Source organism: Vidua chalybeata, chromosome 11 (assembly GCF_026979565.1).
Source record: "Vidua chalybeata isolate OUT-0048 chromosome 11, bVidCha1 merged haplotype, whole genome shotgun sequence".
Taxonomy (NCBI): Eukaryota; Metazoa; Chordata; class Aves; order Passeriformes; family Viduidae; genus Vidua; species Vidua chalybeata.
The window spans coordinates 7,550,635-7,568,540 of NC_071540.1; the positions used below are offsets into that span (position 1 = coordinate 7,550,635).

General features: G+C 42.1%; 1 protein-coding gene across 1 annotated transcript; it reads left to right on the forward strand.

Annotated features, from left to right (window-relative positions):
* The first annotated feature begins 12,631 nt into the window (after positions 1-12,631).
* LOC128793436 (histamine H3 receptor-like) lies at positions 12,632-16,449 on the forward strand. The gene is made up of 3 exons (XM_053952596.1): positions 12,632-12,936; positions 13,004-13,170; positions 15,342-16,449. Exons 1-3 carry the CDS (start codon positions 12,711-12,713, stop codon positions 16,215-16,217), a joined length of 1,269 nt encoding a protein of 422 aa, XP_053808571.1. The 5' UTR covers positions 12,632-12,710; the 3' UTR covers positions 16,218-16,449.
* Positions 16,450-17,906: the final 1,457 nt, after the last annotated feature.

The following is a 17,906-nucleotide window of genomic DNA, read 5'->3' on the forward strand; positions in this document are numbered from 1 at the left end:
TTGAGATGCCTCAAAATTGTCAGGAGCACCAGAGGCATAAAACAAGGCTCCTGCAAGGTGTTCCTCAACTGACTGCAGAGTACAATAGGAACACAGCCCACAACAAAATGTTTTCTTTGTTTGGAGAGAAACAATAGGCAGGCAGATTTTTCCAACAGATGTTAAAATTGAAATTAAGAATTGATGGGAATAAATAGAGGCTTTGGGCAAAACCAGAAACTGTTAACAGGCTTCAGCTTTATGACTAATGCTGTGAGATTCATATATCAGGCATTTAACACTGTATAACAGAGTGAATGCTGGTTTTTGCCTTATTACTGCCAAGCTTTTCACTGGCATCATTGCCATTACTGACTCCTCAACTTCCTGCCCCTCTAGAGCTGCTGACCACATCTTTGAAAGAATAGCTAAGATGCAGTGATTAAATGTAAAGATGAAATCATGATAACACCAGATGCAGAATGCAACAAATTGTTAGGCACAATTATGTCAGGAAGAAGACATGATTGAAGAGAATGAAAATCACTTGCACTAGTGATTTTGCATGATCATTGCACCTCTTCATTCACTGTAAACAAAACAAAATTAAATTTACTAATGATGCAACAGAATGCAGCTGCTGGAGATGGGATATGTTGTTTTGATCTACGCTTCCTTTCATCTCAGTTAAAATTTTGAACATGGCCATTTAAAGGCAATTCTCCTATATTTTTGAGATAGTTCAAGTACTTTAGGTTCTTTTTTCCAGAGGACAGCTGTGTTGTTATCTTGACAACTAATGTGTAGTAATGATGGATTTAGGTCTTAAAAATTAGCTACTGAAGTGTGTCAAAAAAGAGATGAATTAGCCTGAAGTGATTTCTGACAAACACTTGTCAGTGGGTTTATGATTGTCTGAGCAGATGGCAGTTGGGAAGTTGGAGCTGTGTCAGTGTGCTCCCTGCAGTGCCAGTCAGAGCAGTGAAGACGCAGACACTTCAGCCTGGGCAGGAGAAGCCAGAAGAGAGAATGCAGAGTACACTGGACTTGTGGGTTTGCTTTTCTGGTGTTGATTCAGTTTTCTGCAATCTGCTTAGCAATTTGTGCATAATCACAGCGATCCTACTACATGCTCCAATAATGACAGAACACATAACTACATACATGCTTAAACGATAAAGCCAATTCTAGCCAATTCTGAAGATACTTGGGAATTTAAAAAATATATTGAAGGCCTTTCAGTAAAGAAGTATTTCAGACAAAATACAGGCTTTCTACTCAGTAAAGCAGATACTGGGGCACATTCTAAGGTCTGTGGTTTATAAAACAATAGAGTATGTGACCCAGTGATTCCAAACAACTGCAATCCACTCAATTAACATCTTGTTAATTTAGCTTGTATGAAAAAAATGAGCTTTTTTTTTTTGAAAAACAGATTTTGGTTATTTAGTGAAATGTTTTAATTCACATATGACAATGAAAAGATGCATTTTGATCTAAATATACACTATCCTTAAATTATACTAAAATATATTATATGCTGTGGTGTACTCAGCACCTGTTCCAGGAGCTAGTGGCACAGGGAAGCATGGATGTGCCCAGCTGGGTGGGAAGTGCCTGGCACTGTGGTATTCCCAGGGGATGAAAACCCTTTCTTGTGTGTTCATGAGGTGCTGATGATTAAAGGCTGACTGACTTTGTTCATGCCTGTCTTCTACCTCAGGTGTAACTCACTAAATATGCAGCCTCCTGCTAGACAGATAAAACTCCAGCATTCCAAATCTTGTCCATAAAAATAATCTTTTACTAGCATCCTTCTCTTGGTATCAAGCATTCTGCAGTACTTGTAACCACACCCCAGCACGTGCTTGTCACTGACTTTTTCATCCCAGATTCCTTCCATTCATTAACTCCCTTTCAAGTACAAAAATATGAGGTTCCCATGTTGTCAGTGGCAACAGTACATCAGTCATCCCTACCACAGCTCCCTGTGTGACACACCAGCTCCTGTTTTCCTGCTGAAGTCTGGAGGAGTGAGCAGGCACTGAAATACAGCCGACGACCTGAAAAGCCTTCACAGGAATATATCATCAATATGCTTCTAACAAATGTTCCCAGTGAGAGATCCTGCTTTTGACAAGGCAGCAGACAGACTACTCTCAAAAGTTGCCAAGAAATGGCACAATCCTAATTCCCTAATTCCTAATTTGGTGTTCCCAGGAACACCAAAAATATGTTCCTGTCCAGGAGTTAACACCCGTACTGAGGCAAATCTTTCACCTCTGAGAAGATAAGGCTGAGAGGGGCTGGGAGAGACAATGTTTTTGTTCAGAGCTCTGCTACTGATAATAGAAAGATAACAGCAAGTGGTTTTCTCTAGCTGTATCAAACAAACCTGGTCTCAAATGGAATATCCCATATTTACATACATTTACATTCTATATGCCTTATCCATCCTGATCTGTAGCTATTTCATTGAGTTTATCAAACATTGTTCTTTCTAGAACTCTGCTAATACCAATATGGCCTGATCAAATTTTATGATAGATCAAAATGAAATGACCCAGATATTGCACTGGAAAGACTGAAAGGAGTTACTCATCACTTGTACAGTTAACCTGATAAAAACAACTTGTCACAACTCCTTGCCAGAATTGACACATACTTGGGAATGATAAAAACCAGGAGCTCTTAATAAAAGGCCAGGACCAAGGCTGGTTATTTTCAGTGTGAATCACACTGCAATGCCACTTACATTGAACTGCTGTACTGCATGGAAACCAAAAAGTCCTCCAGAAACTTGCACGGCCAGGACAAGACTCAAGGATAAAGCATAAAAGTGGGGGCTGAAAGACCAAAACAGTAGCAGAAATCCAAGCAAAAGCAATGAGTTTTAAGAGAGGACAGAAAATGCATTTCAGGTGTGTCTTTATATATGCACATAAACATGCACGGAGAAACCTTACTCAGTCTAGGAAAAGACAACATGAAATCAGTAACAGAGCAGATTACAGCTGCACCCAAAAAAAGCACAAGTGATACAAAACCCCTCTCCTAGGTACTAGAAAGCAAAATACAGCAAATATTTTACCTGTGACTAGAAAAGGGACTGACTTCTAGGGAAATCAGGTTAGCCTAAATATGGTAGATATATGGTAAGTTTTTATACTTTACTCATGACGTTATTCATTTAAGCTTTCTGAGGCCATGGACATAAATAACAAAATATATTATATATATTATATTATATTATATTATATTATATTATATTATATTATATTATATTATATTATATTATATTATATTATATTATATTATATATCTTATTCTAAAGTAAGAAGGCAGCCTGGTACCACTGCTCTCTTCTAAAGCATCTCCCTCCTGATGCCCAAAAGCTAGGCTGGAAATAAATCCCCATAGACTGGAGTCCACAGAGCAGGTATTTGTTTATTGCAGCACCAGTGGTGAGGGGGATGTCTCCACCTAACTCACCCACCTTTGTCAAGTGCTGTGGTATATTTATACAGTAACTATTGCCAAGTGTCACTAAGTCACTACAACATCATCACATACACACCAGAACTAATTCACATGGTATGATCTGATGGTTATTAGGCAGATCTTTTGCACTGCACTTGTGCCTCCCCAGTTTGGGGGTCGTCAGGGGTCTTTGGTGAAGGCTTCCAACATCTTCTTGACATCTGAACTTTTCAACTTTGTCTTCAGAGCATTCACAGTTATGGTGTTCCTTGGTCTTTCTGGTCTTAACCAGCCTAAATTATTTTTTTTGTGGCTAATTGGCTTTGCACTTGCCAATTTTTCATTAGTACTATAATTATCTATCTCTAAAGCTATCCACCTGGTGAGTTTTTTTCTTCTTTTTTTTTGTCCATTCAGCTTAAGCAACTAGTTAACCATATATTAGCCATTACATTGTATAAAAAGTTATTTATATCTGGTTATATGGGCATAAAAAGCTATGATTCAAATTAGATAGGTATCAGGTTATATAGATATCTTATAACTCCAGCTACATAAGCACCTTGTAACTTTGATCTAAGTTATATAGGCATCACTCCAAGGCAGCTACTCAGCATGGCCCTTCTTGCAGGCTTAACACCCTTAACAGTTACTGCAGAGCCATGAACTTCAAGTATAACAGAATTTAAAAGTGCAAATACCAGCTTAGAAAGAGGAGACCTTGCCCAATTTATTTCTTTGCATAGTTTGTTGGTTTTTAAGAGGGATCCTGGTCTGATAAGGTTATCTGGGGATAGAAGCAGATCCTTCAAAACATGAAGGTTTTGTTGCAACCAAAGCAGATGGAGACAGAGCCCACAGAAGCAGCATCTGGAAAAGGCAGCTGCTTCATTTAAAGCAGGAAGCAGCTCTGCTGGTTTTAGGTAGCCTTGTTGGCAAACTGGAACAGGAGTGGAGACTGCACAGGATGTGGTGATGAACGTGCCATTCTCCTGCCTCTGCAGCTGAGAAAAACACAGGCTGTTCAGGGAGCATCCCTCCGGACACTGGCTTAGGAGCAAAGTCTATATGACATTTTGAATAAGAAAATGAAGCTGCTAGCAGCATATCAAATTGTGAGAGTTAGTTAAAGCAAAGACTATGACCATAGGAAATAAAACAACCCTTATTTTTCTTAGTTTCTTGTCACAGATGACTATGTAGAAAAATATTTTAAGATGACATCTTCTGGTTGGTTTTATTCCACTGACCTGATGATTGCCAAGAATCCCATCCGTTGTGCATCTCTGCTTCTAAGAAAAGTTCCTGTGCAGCCACAACCTCTGCATGATGACTAAAGAAGAGAATCCTAGCAGGGAAAAAAACAGTAAAACCCAACAACCCGAAAGGTGCAGAAGAGACACACAGCAAACTTCCACAGATGTTGATGTATTTCATAGGAGGCCAATGGGAGCTTTTTCTTATGGAGTAGATCCTTCTTAGCCAATAAACTCTTATTGTTTAAGTGTTCCCATTAAGGCTGGACACAAAAGGATGGTCACAGCCTGAACAGATGCATCAGAGCTTGATTCTAGCTGTTAGGAGCCCTTGAAAACCTACACAGATGATGAAGAGAAAAATGCCAATAATATCTATCATTAGCAATTGTAATATAATTTCTCATTTACCATAGTGTTACCTCTCAGAAAAACCAGCATGGATCAGCCATGATCAATGTAGGGGCTAACACCTTGAGTATCTGAGAAATGTTATACCTTTTTCACCTTGAAATTTTCACAAAAATTCTTCACCCTGTCCATGGAATAAATAAAGCTATTGCTGCATCAGAGAAAATCTGAAGGTTGATGTGGTGGAAGAAAACTCATTAATCTCTATGATGAGATGACAAGTTCACCACATAGCTGGAAGTGCAGCACCTGCATTTCCACTCCATTTCAATTACATTCTTTGTACAAATAATAAAACTGAACTCATCATCAAAGGATGAGTATCAAATTTTAATACAGCAGATTTTTTATCATCCTTCTTACAAGCAAGATGAAAAATTAATTGGATGGATCTACACTGTGTTCCATCAGACAGACATGGACGGATGAGTATTGACAGTAACTTCAGGCATCTAATTCAGGTTCCAGTGTTCAAAGCCAAGGTCACTCTGGATAGTCTTTGGGAAGCACAGACCCTAAACGCTGGTGTCTTGATTAACCCTGGGAGGCACCTACTGTATAATCTCAGTGGAATCTGGTAATTTACACCATTTACTGCAGAGCAGCAAATGAAAAGACATGTCATTCCCTGAAAATTTATACTGGGATGTGAAGCTGCGTGAAAAACACAGAAGAGTCTTATTGATTTCTATAAATCACAGATCACTTTCTTCTTCTGACCATCTCTTAAATATTTCATGGTCAGGACCAAACAAATATTCCACTGAAATCTGGGTTTTGACTCATAGCCAGCATACGCAAGTTTGTTGAGGTGATTATTTGAAAGCTACAAAAATGCAGAGCAATGTCAGAAGCTATTTTTTTATGAGTCAGTCATAATAAATACACACACATTGAAATCCTTGAATTTCTTGATTGAAAGGTCAAAACTTTTTTGAAAGGCTTAGGGAGAAAACAGCTTTTTTCATAAGCAAGATGAGGTCACCTGGAACATGAAAGGAAGTATAGATGAAATCACAAGTTAAATCAAAATGTTAATATTAACAGCTGAAGGAAGATAAAAGAGGATGAAGTTCCCAACCCTAAAGTGGTATTGAAGGCTGGTTCAGTGACTATAAAATACAGTGCAAATCTGAGAGCAAGACAATCCTCCTGATGATAATTACCAGGTCCTGGTATTAGCAAGAAAAGGGCATTTTTATCATTACAGATGTACGTAGAAGAAATGTTATTACCCAATAAAGTCCCCTGTTATTCTGCTGTCAGTTACCATCTGTTAATGAAGTCTTCATGATGTGACAGTTCATTCTTTAATTGTCACCCTGTGCCAGTCTCTGGTTCACAGCACACTGTGAACTGAGCCCTCATATATTATAGGTTTCATGAGCTGAGTTTTCCAGGCTTCACCTCTGATGTGATCTTTATCTCCTCCCTAAGTGGCATCCTCCCACACAGCTAGCCCATGGCTTCAGAGAATCCTTTGTGGGCTGATAAATTACAGACTTCTCTGCTATTCTGACAGTGGAAGAGTATCCTTACTATCAAGCACTTCTTTCAAAGTTTGCAAGTCTCCTGTGAGACAGTCAACTCGAATGTTTGTCATTAAGAGGTATTTAATGCTAATTATCCTGCCATTCCTCAGCTTTCTCTCCAGAGTAGTTTTTAAGTTTCCATAGATACCAGCTTGTAGCTCTGTTGAATAGCACCCTTTCAGAAAATTGTGGTTTTTTCCCCTCAAGACAAGACTGCTTTACCTAGAAATCTGTACAACTACATTTATGTTTTAACACCTCCTGTGTACTCTGATGTCTCTCAGATGCTTCTCTCCCATGTGACAGTCCCACCACTACACAGAGTGAGGTGCTTCGGGTGTGTGTGGCATTTTAATAAAAGGTCCACAAATATTCAGCACACTGAGAGGGAAGCCACAAAAGCTAGCCAAAATAAATTTCTCAAAGAAACATTAATTAATTACTTCTTTTCTCAATTTTAGATGGCAAAGTCTTCATTGCAAGGAATGTGTATGCACTGGAATTCTACAATTAGGGCATTCTCCGGGGGAATAAAAAAAAGGGCCAGGGGTTATTCATCAAAAACCGAAGCAGGTGTCCAAATAACCAGGCTGCAATTCCCTCTTTCCCCACTCTCCCTGCAATAGCTGTCACTGCAGCACCTCTAGAGATTTGGGGAGCTCAAGCTCAGTTTTCTCCTCAGTCTTTCAGCTTCCATCCTGAACACGTGAAGAGAGGGCTAAATGGTTGTACCTCTGCCACACCACAGAAGGAAACATGAGCCTCAGACACATTGTAATATAACCAAATTTCACCTGTGTAACTCAAACTTGTTGCCTTTTCAGCTTTGAATGGTCTGACATCAGGCCAGGTCTGTGCACGGCCTTCCAACACAAATGGCTAATTCTGATACTCTCTTTTGAATTTTATAAAAATCTTTCTTGGATATCCTGTCCTCCAACACATCAGGTATCTCAATTTAGTCACTTATGAATGAGTGTTTTCAGAACTGATGTTCATTTGTTATTTAATCTTGCATTGTCCTGCTAGATGCAGGTTGTTCTTAATAGCAAAGCCCTAATTATGTTTACCTTTGATGCAAGAATTCATCATCTGGCTCTGGTTATGATCAAGGCTGAGATTTTGAAAACTAAGGACTAATTTAGGAACATCCAAACCAGATCAGCCCCAGTGACTTAAATCCTGTCTCCCACAGGAAGCTTTGCTGGGAAAAGAGCATGAAAACAAAGCAATCATATAATGATTACTTCCCCAGAATGAAATGTAACTTCCCCAGAACACCCTCCTAGTCTCCAAGGATTTGCAGTACAGGGAATTCTTGAGAATGAAGTTGCAGGTTTATGTGTAATTACCCTCAATGGATAAATTTAGGGTCAGAATTTCCATGAACTTTCAGTATCCACTATGTCCAGGGACTTCTGATACAGATAAAATGCATGTTTAGAAATGCTGGGGAGAATATTGTGAGTCTGTGCTTATGATCAGCTTGCCATGGAAATACCTTCCTGGCTGGGGCTAGGGGGGATACAGAGAACAGATGTGCTTCCAGCTTATTCCTCGGGAATGCTGGACCAGCAGGAGATACAGAAAGCAGCCATGCTTCCAGCTTATTCCTGGGGAATGCCATCTACTGGTGGAAAAGAAGGTGTTGTGCAAATACATTCAACTGCCAGAAACACTGTTTGCCTAGAACTTGAGTATCACTCTAGAATTGCCATATTAGCAGGATTGTGTATCTTTACATTATCAGTGCAAATGAAAAAGGTGATGTGGCAGGGGGAAAAGAACTTTTCCAAGGATTAAGGAAGAAGGAACTAAAAATGTGAAATAAGCCACAGTCTGGGTACCTCTGATTTTTGCAATGCTCTCATCACCAATACAATGTTAAGAGATATTTTTGGAAGTCTGTCCAGCCCTCACTGAGTGTAATCAGAGAACATTTGGTTCTCAGTAATGTACTTTCAGCCAAGAGACAAAATCGGGATGACATCCTTTGATGCTGGCAACATAAATGAAATTGCCCAAGTGAAATACTGATCCATGAAGTATCCAGGATGGGAAGCATACCAATGCCAAACATGCCAGACTGCTGAATTGGTAATACAGGGTACCAGGAATAACGGGTGAAAGTGCTGAAGGAATCCAGAAGGAGCAAAAGGAAATAAAAGTACTTGTAGTGCTCGTGTTTTGTTACCATGTTTCTCAGTGCTAATAAAATTCTTGTGTAACCTTAAGGCAATTACCTATGGGATGACTATTTTTATTTATTGCAGCCTAATTATCCAAGTCCATGAGTTAAATCATATTTCAAATCTATCATCTGTATTCATCAAACTCACAAGACTTACTTCTTGACAAATTGTTATTGAAACAATGAAGCCAGACATCGAGGGGCTCATGATGTTTGGATGAATTCCCCTGGAGTGGGACATGGCAATCATGGCCTCTCCTGAACTGCACAACACAGAGCAGACCCCACTCACCCCAGCCTGGCCCCTCTCCCCTCCCTGGCTCTGCCTCTTTGTCACATGTGAGCACAAGAGGGTTTCCTTAAGCAGCAAGTCACACTAGAAGAGGATGGAAAGCAGTTTCTTGTTGTCTGAGCAGGCGATGATGCCTCTCAGCAGAACCAAAGGGTTGCAGTCTGCTTTCTTCGTGCCAGAGCCATTCCCTTGCAAGTGCCTTAAAACCAGGCTGGGATAACTACACCAGCTGCTGCTACTGACACCCACACCAAAGATCCCACAGCCACATCCCTCACAGGACTAAGGCCTAGTGGATGTTTCTTTACTGAAGAAAAGAAAGTTCCTCCTTGGTAAATGGCAGGTAACACTGTGAACTCCGAAGCAGATGCCCTTCCATTGGCACTGATCAAACAGCTGACTTTTCTCTGCATGTGTGGGAACAAGAAGAAAATGTGAACTGCATCATATGCAGGAAGACTTCTACAAAACATTTTAAAAAATGAAAGGAATCAGTAGGCAAGAAAAGCCCTGGCTGGCAAAGGGTGTAAGGCTAATAGGAAATGCTCACGGCAGAATTTAATTTTCCCCATTCATTTAACTAGGATCAGCTCCAACAGCAACACTTGATTTCCCAAGTGGTAAAGCCTTATAGGCATTTTCTCAGAGAGTCTTAAAAATCATTCTTTTTTCTTAGCCAAGATACCAATCACTCATAGCAAAAGAATAGTTGACAACAACCTCTAAACATAAAATGAGGCTATTAACAAGTAAATATTTTGTCAAGATTTGCAAAACTACTAATGTATAGTTTATTTTAAATAAGTGAAGGTTCCAGCTATGGCATCCCACTCTTGAAGTGTGCAACAATTGCCCTTTAGCTTCAGTAAAGCTTTGGTACCAGAGAGCTTGTGGCACACCACGAAAACTGCCCCGCATGTGAAGGTCTCTCTGTAAAGAACAACAAGAACATTATGTACACTGTGCTATTTGGAAAGGGCACAATGATTTAATTTTGGGTTCAGATGCAGGCAAAGACCCAATATAAATATATTTATTACCTTACTGAACTGTAAGAAGATATCCGCGGAGGTCTTCAGCACCCTCTGGCCCAGCAGGCTCCACAGCCAGCTGGAGTGTACCCCCTCTCCAAGTGGTTTCCCAAGTATTTTTGGAACCTGATTTTGGCCTGTTCTGGGAAAAGTGTTATCTGTCTGCCGTGTGGGAAAATCATTCTGGTTTTCTGTCATTGCTCTGGATATACTCACCCACATATGCTCGAGTCATGGGAAATGGCATGATTCAGACAGCTCTCAGAAGTTACTGAAGGATGTCTTTGGAAGTGAAAACATTTATCAGGAAATCACAGGGGAAAAAAAAAGTTAAAATTTCAGAACACATCGGTATTGATATGCCTTGAAAAACAACACTACATCTTTCATTTTCTTGGGCTATTGTCATTCCCCTTTACTAACTCTAATAATTTACATTTTTTACAGCAAGAAAATGTTTAAAATCTGGATTTTAAGACCTGCTGTTCTGAGAGTGCTGCCCACCTAATGCACACTTGTATCTTCTGTCTGCAAGGTCTCTGGATAGCACTAGCACAGTCTTCAACAATAAGTCTCCAAAATGCAGAGTTATGGATTGATAGTTCATGTTTTCAAGAACAGAATTTTGTTAAGACATCATCCCCTGCCAAAGAGCATTAAAAGGCAGTAAAGGCAGTTATAGGACTTACTGAGAATCTTGAAATCTGCCAGGAGGTAAAACATTACAAAAGCTACTTCACATAAAGAACACAAGTTTACATGCTGCAAACTCACTGAGCTGCTGTAAAATCACTTTACATTAGAGCAGTTAAAGAATATAGCAATTATTCATGACAGAATAAATCCTCATGTGTTTTCCTGGTGCTTGAGATATTTTTCTTTTTTTTGTCTTTTGAGTCTCTTGGCTGACTCTTTTATATACCACAACACAATCAGAAAGCAGTTAATATCACAAGCTTGATCTTGTCCAAACTGAAGTGAATGGAAAACTGCCAATGAGGTGCAAAGAGTAGAGAAAAAGAGTCCCCAAACTAGGGGTTAATAATAATTATAAGCTCCATTGCTCCTTTCAGTTTGTTTTGCATGGCTTTACTTATTTGCTTTAGGGAGAAAATGATACGGGGACATGTAAAAGGAGTCTTTTCCTCACACATATTAGATATGCAGATGCCGTTTCTGTTTCTGGACTGGCCGTATCATAAGCAGTTTAAATTGCAAACTATCCTCAGTGGAGCTCCTGATTTACAGAGATTAACTGGCCTGGAATTTGTACTTCTAGCATTGACAAAGGCTTTATCCTTCCCCCTGAGGAAAAGGCCAGCCCACTGTTACCCTGAGAACACATGCTTCACCCCAGACAAATAAGAGAGAAGTTATTCAGCTGCTCTTGTTGTCTTACCTGATGCCCATTGGAATAGTTCTCTTTAGAAAGCTGCTGTGATTGCTTCTAAACTTATTTCAAACAGCTGATTTATGCAAATCTTTTATAAAAGAGGAGCTTACCACATGTGAAACATTGGCTGAATTAAGGGAGGATTATGCATTGGTTTTGAGCAAGTTCTGTTGTCTCTTAGTGATAAAGGGGCCCTACCGAAGGCAGCAAATCCCAAAGTGCTGTCAGCCGCCACGGAACTCTCATGGAAAGGGAGGCAAAGCCCATCCCTCAATGGTCACGTATTTTAAAGATGAAGAAACAGTGGGCCAAATCAGGAGAGCAGAGGTAAAGCTGCATTTCCTCTTCTGAACTACCCTTCCAAGTCAACAAAGCTCAGCAGCCTGAGCAGCTCTTTCAGAGGTCATTGTGTGCCCCTCCTGCTCCCCGGGCCACCTCAGCCATCGTGCCAGAGGCTGAGGGAGGCCCAGGCCCTTTCCTGGCTGCTCCTGGGTTTGGTTTTTGGAACAGAGCTGCCTTCCGTGGTTAAACTGGCTCCTTGACATCACTACTACAGTGCACTTTAAACACTGTCCAAGGCCACTGCCAGTTTTGAAAAAAGACGTCTCATTCCTTCATATTTTGTGGGAGGATGGATGCCCTGAGGGCGAGAGGGCACATCCCGCCCGGAATGGCAGAGAGCAGACAGAGACCATGGGGGAGCGCCGAGGGCCACGGGGACGAGCTGAGGTACGGTGTAGGGAGCAGGGCAGGCAAAGCAGCCCGCCCCGGCAGCGGCTGCGAACGGACTGGGAGAGACTGGGAGAGACTGGGAGAGGCGCTGGGAGCGTCACGGCCGGGCTGGGCAGGGGCGGGCACGGGGCGCTCCTGCCCAGCCCCAGAGCCCCGGGCTTCAGCCGCGGGCTGGGATTTCTGGCGCAGCCCGCCCAGCCCAGCGCCGCCAGCGCACCCCAGGAAGTTTTGCCGAACCGGCGCCGCCCACAGCAGCGTGCGGGCTGGGCTGGGCTGGGCTGGGCCGGGCTGGGCAGGACGGGGAAGGACAGGGCAGGGCTGCACCGCCCGGCCCTCACTGCGCCCGGCGGGGCCGAGCGGTGCCGCAGCCGAGCTCCGGCTCCGGGCAGCGCCGCGGGCTGTCTGCCCGCGCCATGGGCCGGGACGGGCCGTGGCTCAACCTGTCCGGCAGCGCCTGTGCGGCGGGCGGGCCCTTCCCCGCCGGCACCGCCGCGCTGCTGGCCGCGCTCATGGGGCTGCTGGTGCTGGCCACGGTGCTGGGCAATGCCCTGGTCATTCTGGCGTTCGTGGTGGACCGGAGCCTTCGCACGCAGGGAAACTTCTTCTTCCTGAACCTGGCCGTCGCCGACCTGCTGGTGGGTGAGTGCCGGGGCGCCGCGGGGCGGGGGGTGGCTCCACCCGTGTCACCGCCGAGCTCTGTCCGCAGGCGGCTTCTGCATCCCCCTCTACATCCCCTACGTGCTGACGGGCGAGTGGAGGCTCGGCAGGGGCTTGTGTAAGCTGTGGCTGGTGGTGGACTACCTGGTGTGCACCGCCTCCGTCTTCAACATCGTCCTGATCAGCTTCGACAGGTTCATCTGTGTCACCAGAGCGGTAAGGGCTGGGCAGGGGGTGCCAGCGGAGCGGCAGGGGCTCCAGGGCTGCCCTTCCAGGCAGGGGAGTTGCTTAGGGCACCTGGCTTTCAACGCCCTTGAGACTCTCCCGAACAGCACATGAGATAGGGGCAAGCTTCTCTCAGTCCTGGAAATAGTTCTGGGAGTGATCGGCTTTGCCAGAAAATGCATTTCCTTCTCACTTTTACAGTGGAAGAGGTACTCTGCTTTATAAACGGCACAGGCTGTGTTTGCAGAGGGAACAAGGTGTAATTATTTCCTCCCCAGCTGCATCTTGAATAGTCTTTAAAAGTATTACCCAGCTGAAGCAGGGCTGCTCCCTCGGAACACGGCCATGCCCCCGTTGGCAGCGGATAGCCCAGCTGCGGTACAAGGCAGACACCTGATTGCAGTGGGTACCGAACTGTCAGGGGAATCTGATGTGTACACTGTGGGGGGGGTCAAAAGTGGCCGATTATAATTTAACATCTTGCAGAGGATGCAAATGCCATTTCTATATAATGGCCACAGAAATAGCTCAAATCATGTCTGCAGCACGCCACCCATTAAAAAAGGAAGATTAGACTTTGCACTTAATTTTCACCTAGACCATAATGCCTCAAAGTATTTTAGATGGTGTCAAAATAACACATTTTTACCTGTTAATAGGTTTCACACTTCTACACACACTTCTTGGTTAAGTTCCACCCGCTTTTTCTTTAAGTGTTCATTTAGGTTTGTTGCTCATTTAAATCACACAAAGTACAAAGAGAGACTGCAGAATCAATTCAGCAGTTTTACCAACTTCTTTTTGAAGAGGGAGAAATGAACAGATTAATTCTTTAACAGTCAACACTCAGAATTCCTTTATTTTCTAGGTTCTGAATTAGCCATGAATTTTTCTTTCATAAACCAATCTCTCATGACTATGCACATAGTATAAATATATAAACTAGATGGTTTCAGAAACAGAAATGGAAACTGGTCATAATAAATGAAAATAATCATCCACTTTAAAATACTTTGAATTAATCCCTCATATAAAAATCCCTCCCCAAGCAAAAGTACAGAAAATGACTGTTGGGTTAGGGCAGTATGAGAACATATAAACAGGACTATCTGAAGTTCCAAATTATTCTCCATGTCAATGAAAATAGTGACTTCCTCTTAGACTGCTCCTGAAATCATTCATAGCTTTGTTAAGGACTGCAAAATCAGACCAAGTTCAGACACACTCAGGTTTCCTCAGCTCTGTGGCTCCTCTACCAGAACAGCACTGGCTGTGGAGAACAGGGCCCACAGATGGGGGCAGTAAACATGAACTCTGTACAGAATTTAAGAATTTCATATTCCGAAGGCTGTGTGGCTGCACCATGGAGATGTAAAGGGTGATTTCCAAGCCACTACATGAGTATTTGTCCTTAGGGACAAACATTCCAGGGAATCAGAAACAGAGATGATGATCTTGACTTTAAGATTCTGATGAATTCCACTGCTGATATGGCTGACATGTTATTTCTGCACCTTAGCTTCTCTATTTTCTAAATAACAGAAATCAGTTATTCTCCTGTAAAGCACTTTGCAGACCACAACACTCCATCTATACACCTTAACTGCAAACAGGAATTCTTTAAGTACTTGATGAAAGAACAAAATTAGGTATATCAAACAGAAGAAGGTGGTGTAAATTTTTTGTGTGATTTTCACATTAAGTAAAAGAATCTCTCTACAAAGTAGAAATAAAAGAAGTTGCATGATGCTCTGTGAAATCAAACCTTTTTACATATTTCTAATTATTTAAAAATTCCAAATAAAGGGATCCAATAAACATTTTAAACCATTCTGTAAACAGGTATCACAGCTAATACAATTAAATATGAAACAACTGGTGACAGCCAATTCTAGGAAGAGCAGTGGTTATTTGCTTTGAAGGAGACTTGGTTTTCAAGCTTTTAAGATCTGATGCATGTTCTCAGAACTTATCCAATCACCTTAATAAGGTTTCTTGGAAGGCATATTTCAGAAGTAACTCTTCTGTGATACCAGTAAGCTTGGTCTAAAAACCCTCATCCCAAAACCAGTCTCTCACCAACTTTCACAAGTGACAGAGAGGGCCATGCTCCAAAGCAGTCACATGGGAGATGTGTAACAAGTGTGACTTTTGTCCCTCAGGTCAGCTACAGGGCTCAGCAAGGAATGACCAGAAATGCCGTATTGAAGATGATGACTGTATGGATTGCTGCTTTTCTCCTCTACGGGCCAGCCATTCTCAGCTGGGAGCACATTGCCCAAAAGAGCATCCTCCCTGAAGGAGAATGTCATGCAGAATTCTTCTATAACTGGTATTTCCTAATGATTGCCTCTACTGTTGAATTCTTTACACCTTTCATCACTGTTATGTACTTTAACTTAAGTATTTACCTTAATATCAGGAAACGCACGTTGCTCCGAAATGAAAACCTCTCACCTGGTCAAGACTGTGAAATGAATTTCCAGGGGGAAAAAAGGGAACACACTGTGTTTTTTGTAAAGCCAGCTAACAGAGACAAACATGCAAGCAGCCTTCTTCCCCTAGGGAAGGCTCCAAGGCTTCAGGCCTCAGCTGAGCTTGGCAATCAGACATCAAATCTGAGTGCCAGTCTTGACCTTCCACCCCTCCAGGTGGATGTAAAGACCAGGCCTCCCAGGAATGGCTTCTTCAAAGCAACAGAAAGCCTTTGCCACCCCAGCAGCAAAGTGGACGTTGCTAACATTATGACAAACAGATTTAGACTTTCCCGGGATAAAAGAGTAGCAAAGTCTTTAGCAGTTATTGTCTGTGTGTTTGGGTTGTGCTGGGCTCCATACACACTCCTGATGATCATCAGGGCAGCCTGCCATGGGCACTGTGTGCACTATTCCCTCTATGAGATCTCATTCTGGCTCCTGTGGGTGAACTCAGCCATTAACCCTGTTCTCTACCCGCTGTGTCACATGAGCTTTAGGAAAGCCTTCATGAAACTCCTGTGTCCACAAAAGGCCAAAATTCATCCTGACGTTTTGATGTGAAAAGTCGGAAGGCTGAAAATTAGTGTATCTTGTATTTGGTGGGAGCACCAAAAAGCAAGTATTGCAATACCTGCAAATATTTATGGAATACTGGTAAGTAGGCACAAGTGTAGATATTTATGAATATGTAGAAATACAGTCATCCATGTAGCTGGGAAAATCAGAGCAATGAAAAGAAAGGTCATTTTTCAAAGCTCTTTGGGAAATTACACCAACAGTGTATTTTCTGGTAATCATGCACTAGTGTTGAAGTGCTGAAAACAAAAAATAACCTTCATGGCTAATTATTAGAGTTCAGGCTCTGTCACTTTTAAATAACTGTAAATATTGCTGGACTTTCATAAAGCATTAATCTTGAATCTGTTGTATCTTACCCCAAACCCACTTCACGACATCAAGGGCCTCAGTTGTTAAGTCTAGGATGCTTTCCCCCACTTCACCTAGTGGCAAGCCAGACAAGACATGATCAAAGATAAAAATACAGGAAAAGCATGGGACAGGAGGCAGCACAACAGTGATGTTACCAGAGAAGGTGAACAACTGTAGCAGGTAAGGGAGCACTGATATGAGGTAAAAGGTGATGGAAATAGAAGAGAGTGGAATATTTAGTAGAACAAAGTCCAGGAACAGAAGTATAAAAGGGTTTTGAGCTTTGTAATAGGGGATATAAGAATTGGTAACTTACACACTAGAAGACTTTCACTAGTTCCTTCCTTCCCTCAGCAGTGACTTCCTGCTCCCCACCAGGATCCATGGGCAGGAATCTACTGAGGTCAAAAACTCTACTCCTTACAGGGCTGAGGGTATTACTCTGTGCTTTGCTGTAAGGACAGAGTACACCTAAGTAGTTTGTGAGATCCATGACAGAGCTTTAGGTAAACTTCCCTTCCAGTAATTTTTAAAACATTTACAGTTGGACCTTTACTACTTCTGGCTAGATTAAAAAAAAAAAAAAAAGTGTTGTTTTCCCCTACCCCACCCATTGAATCTTTCCATCCATCAAGTCACTAGTGGTCAAGGAAGTATCAGTTGAAGTGTTGAGATATTTCCCAGGTTAGGCATCGTGCCTGGCATGACTGTTGCCATTTACAGCCTTGCTACTGCCCAAGAGTCTCTGCCATTGTGTCTGTGCCACAGGAGCAGCTCACACAACTGATTCTGAGTTTGGAGCAGATTTGTCCCACAGGGTGTCACACTGAGCATCACTAATGATACAAGTTTGTTCCACCATCACCAGCACTTACTACATAACCTAACAGATGCTTTCATTTGCTGACAAGTGATAGTTACTGAACAGCTCTAATTGTCCATTGCCATAGTCAAAATGCATGGTAATACAATTGATCTTAAAGTTTACAGGCAGTAAAATTATTTACTTTGTAAACTTTCAATAAAAGTAATTAAGATCTGTTGTAAGAGTTCTAACTGTTTAGCCCTAACAAGTGGGAGAGGGTGAAAAAGCACCAGTCTGGTGCTTTTGGGTGACTGCAGTTGAAACTGCAAAACTGGTATTTCAAAGACACTTCCTAAGTTACAAGGACTGACACTGAGAACTAAACAGACATGGTTAGCAAATACTGTAAACTAGGAGGGCATATCCCTACACTAAGAACATATCCACATGAACATCACATTCTGCTATGGATGTGCTATAACAAACCAGCTTAACAGTTCACCTATGAGGAACAG

Excerpts from the sequence above, each read along its gene's own strand:
- LOC128793436 (XM_053952596.1), top strand. The coding sequence starts at position 12,711 with ATGGGCCGGGACGGGCCGTGGCTCAACCTGTCCGGCAGCGCCTGTGCG. Across the intron at positions 12,937-13,003 it reads CGTCGCCGACCTGCTGGTGG|GCGGCTTCTGCATCCCCCTC; the intron begins GTGAGTGCCGGG and ends CTCTGTCCGCAG. Across the intron at positions 13,171-15,341 it reads TCATCTGTGTCACCAGAGCG|GTCAGCTACAGGGCTCAGCA; the intron begins GTAAGGGCTGGG and ends TTTGTCCCTCAG.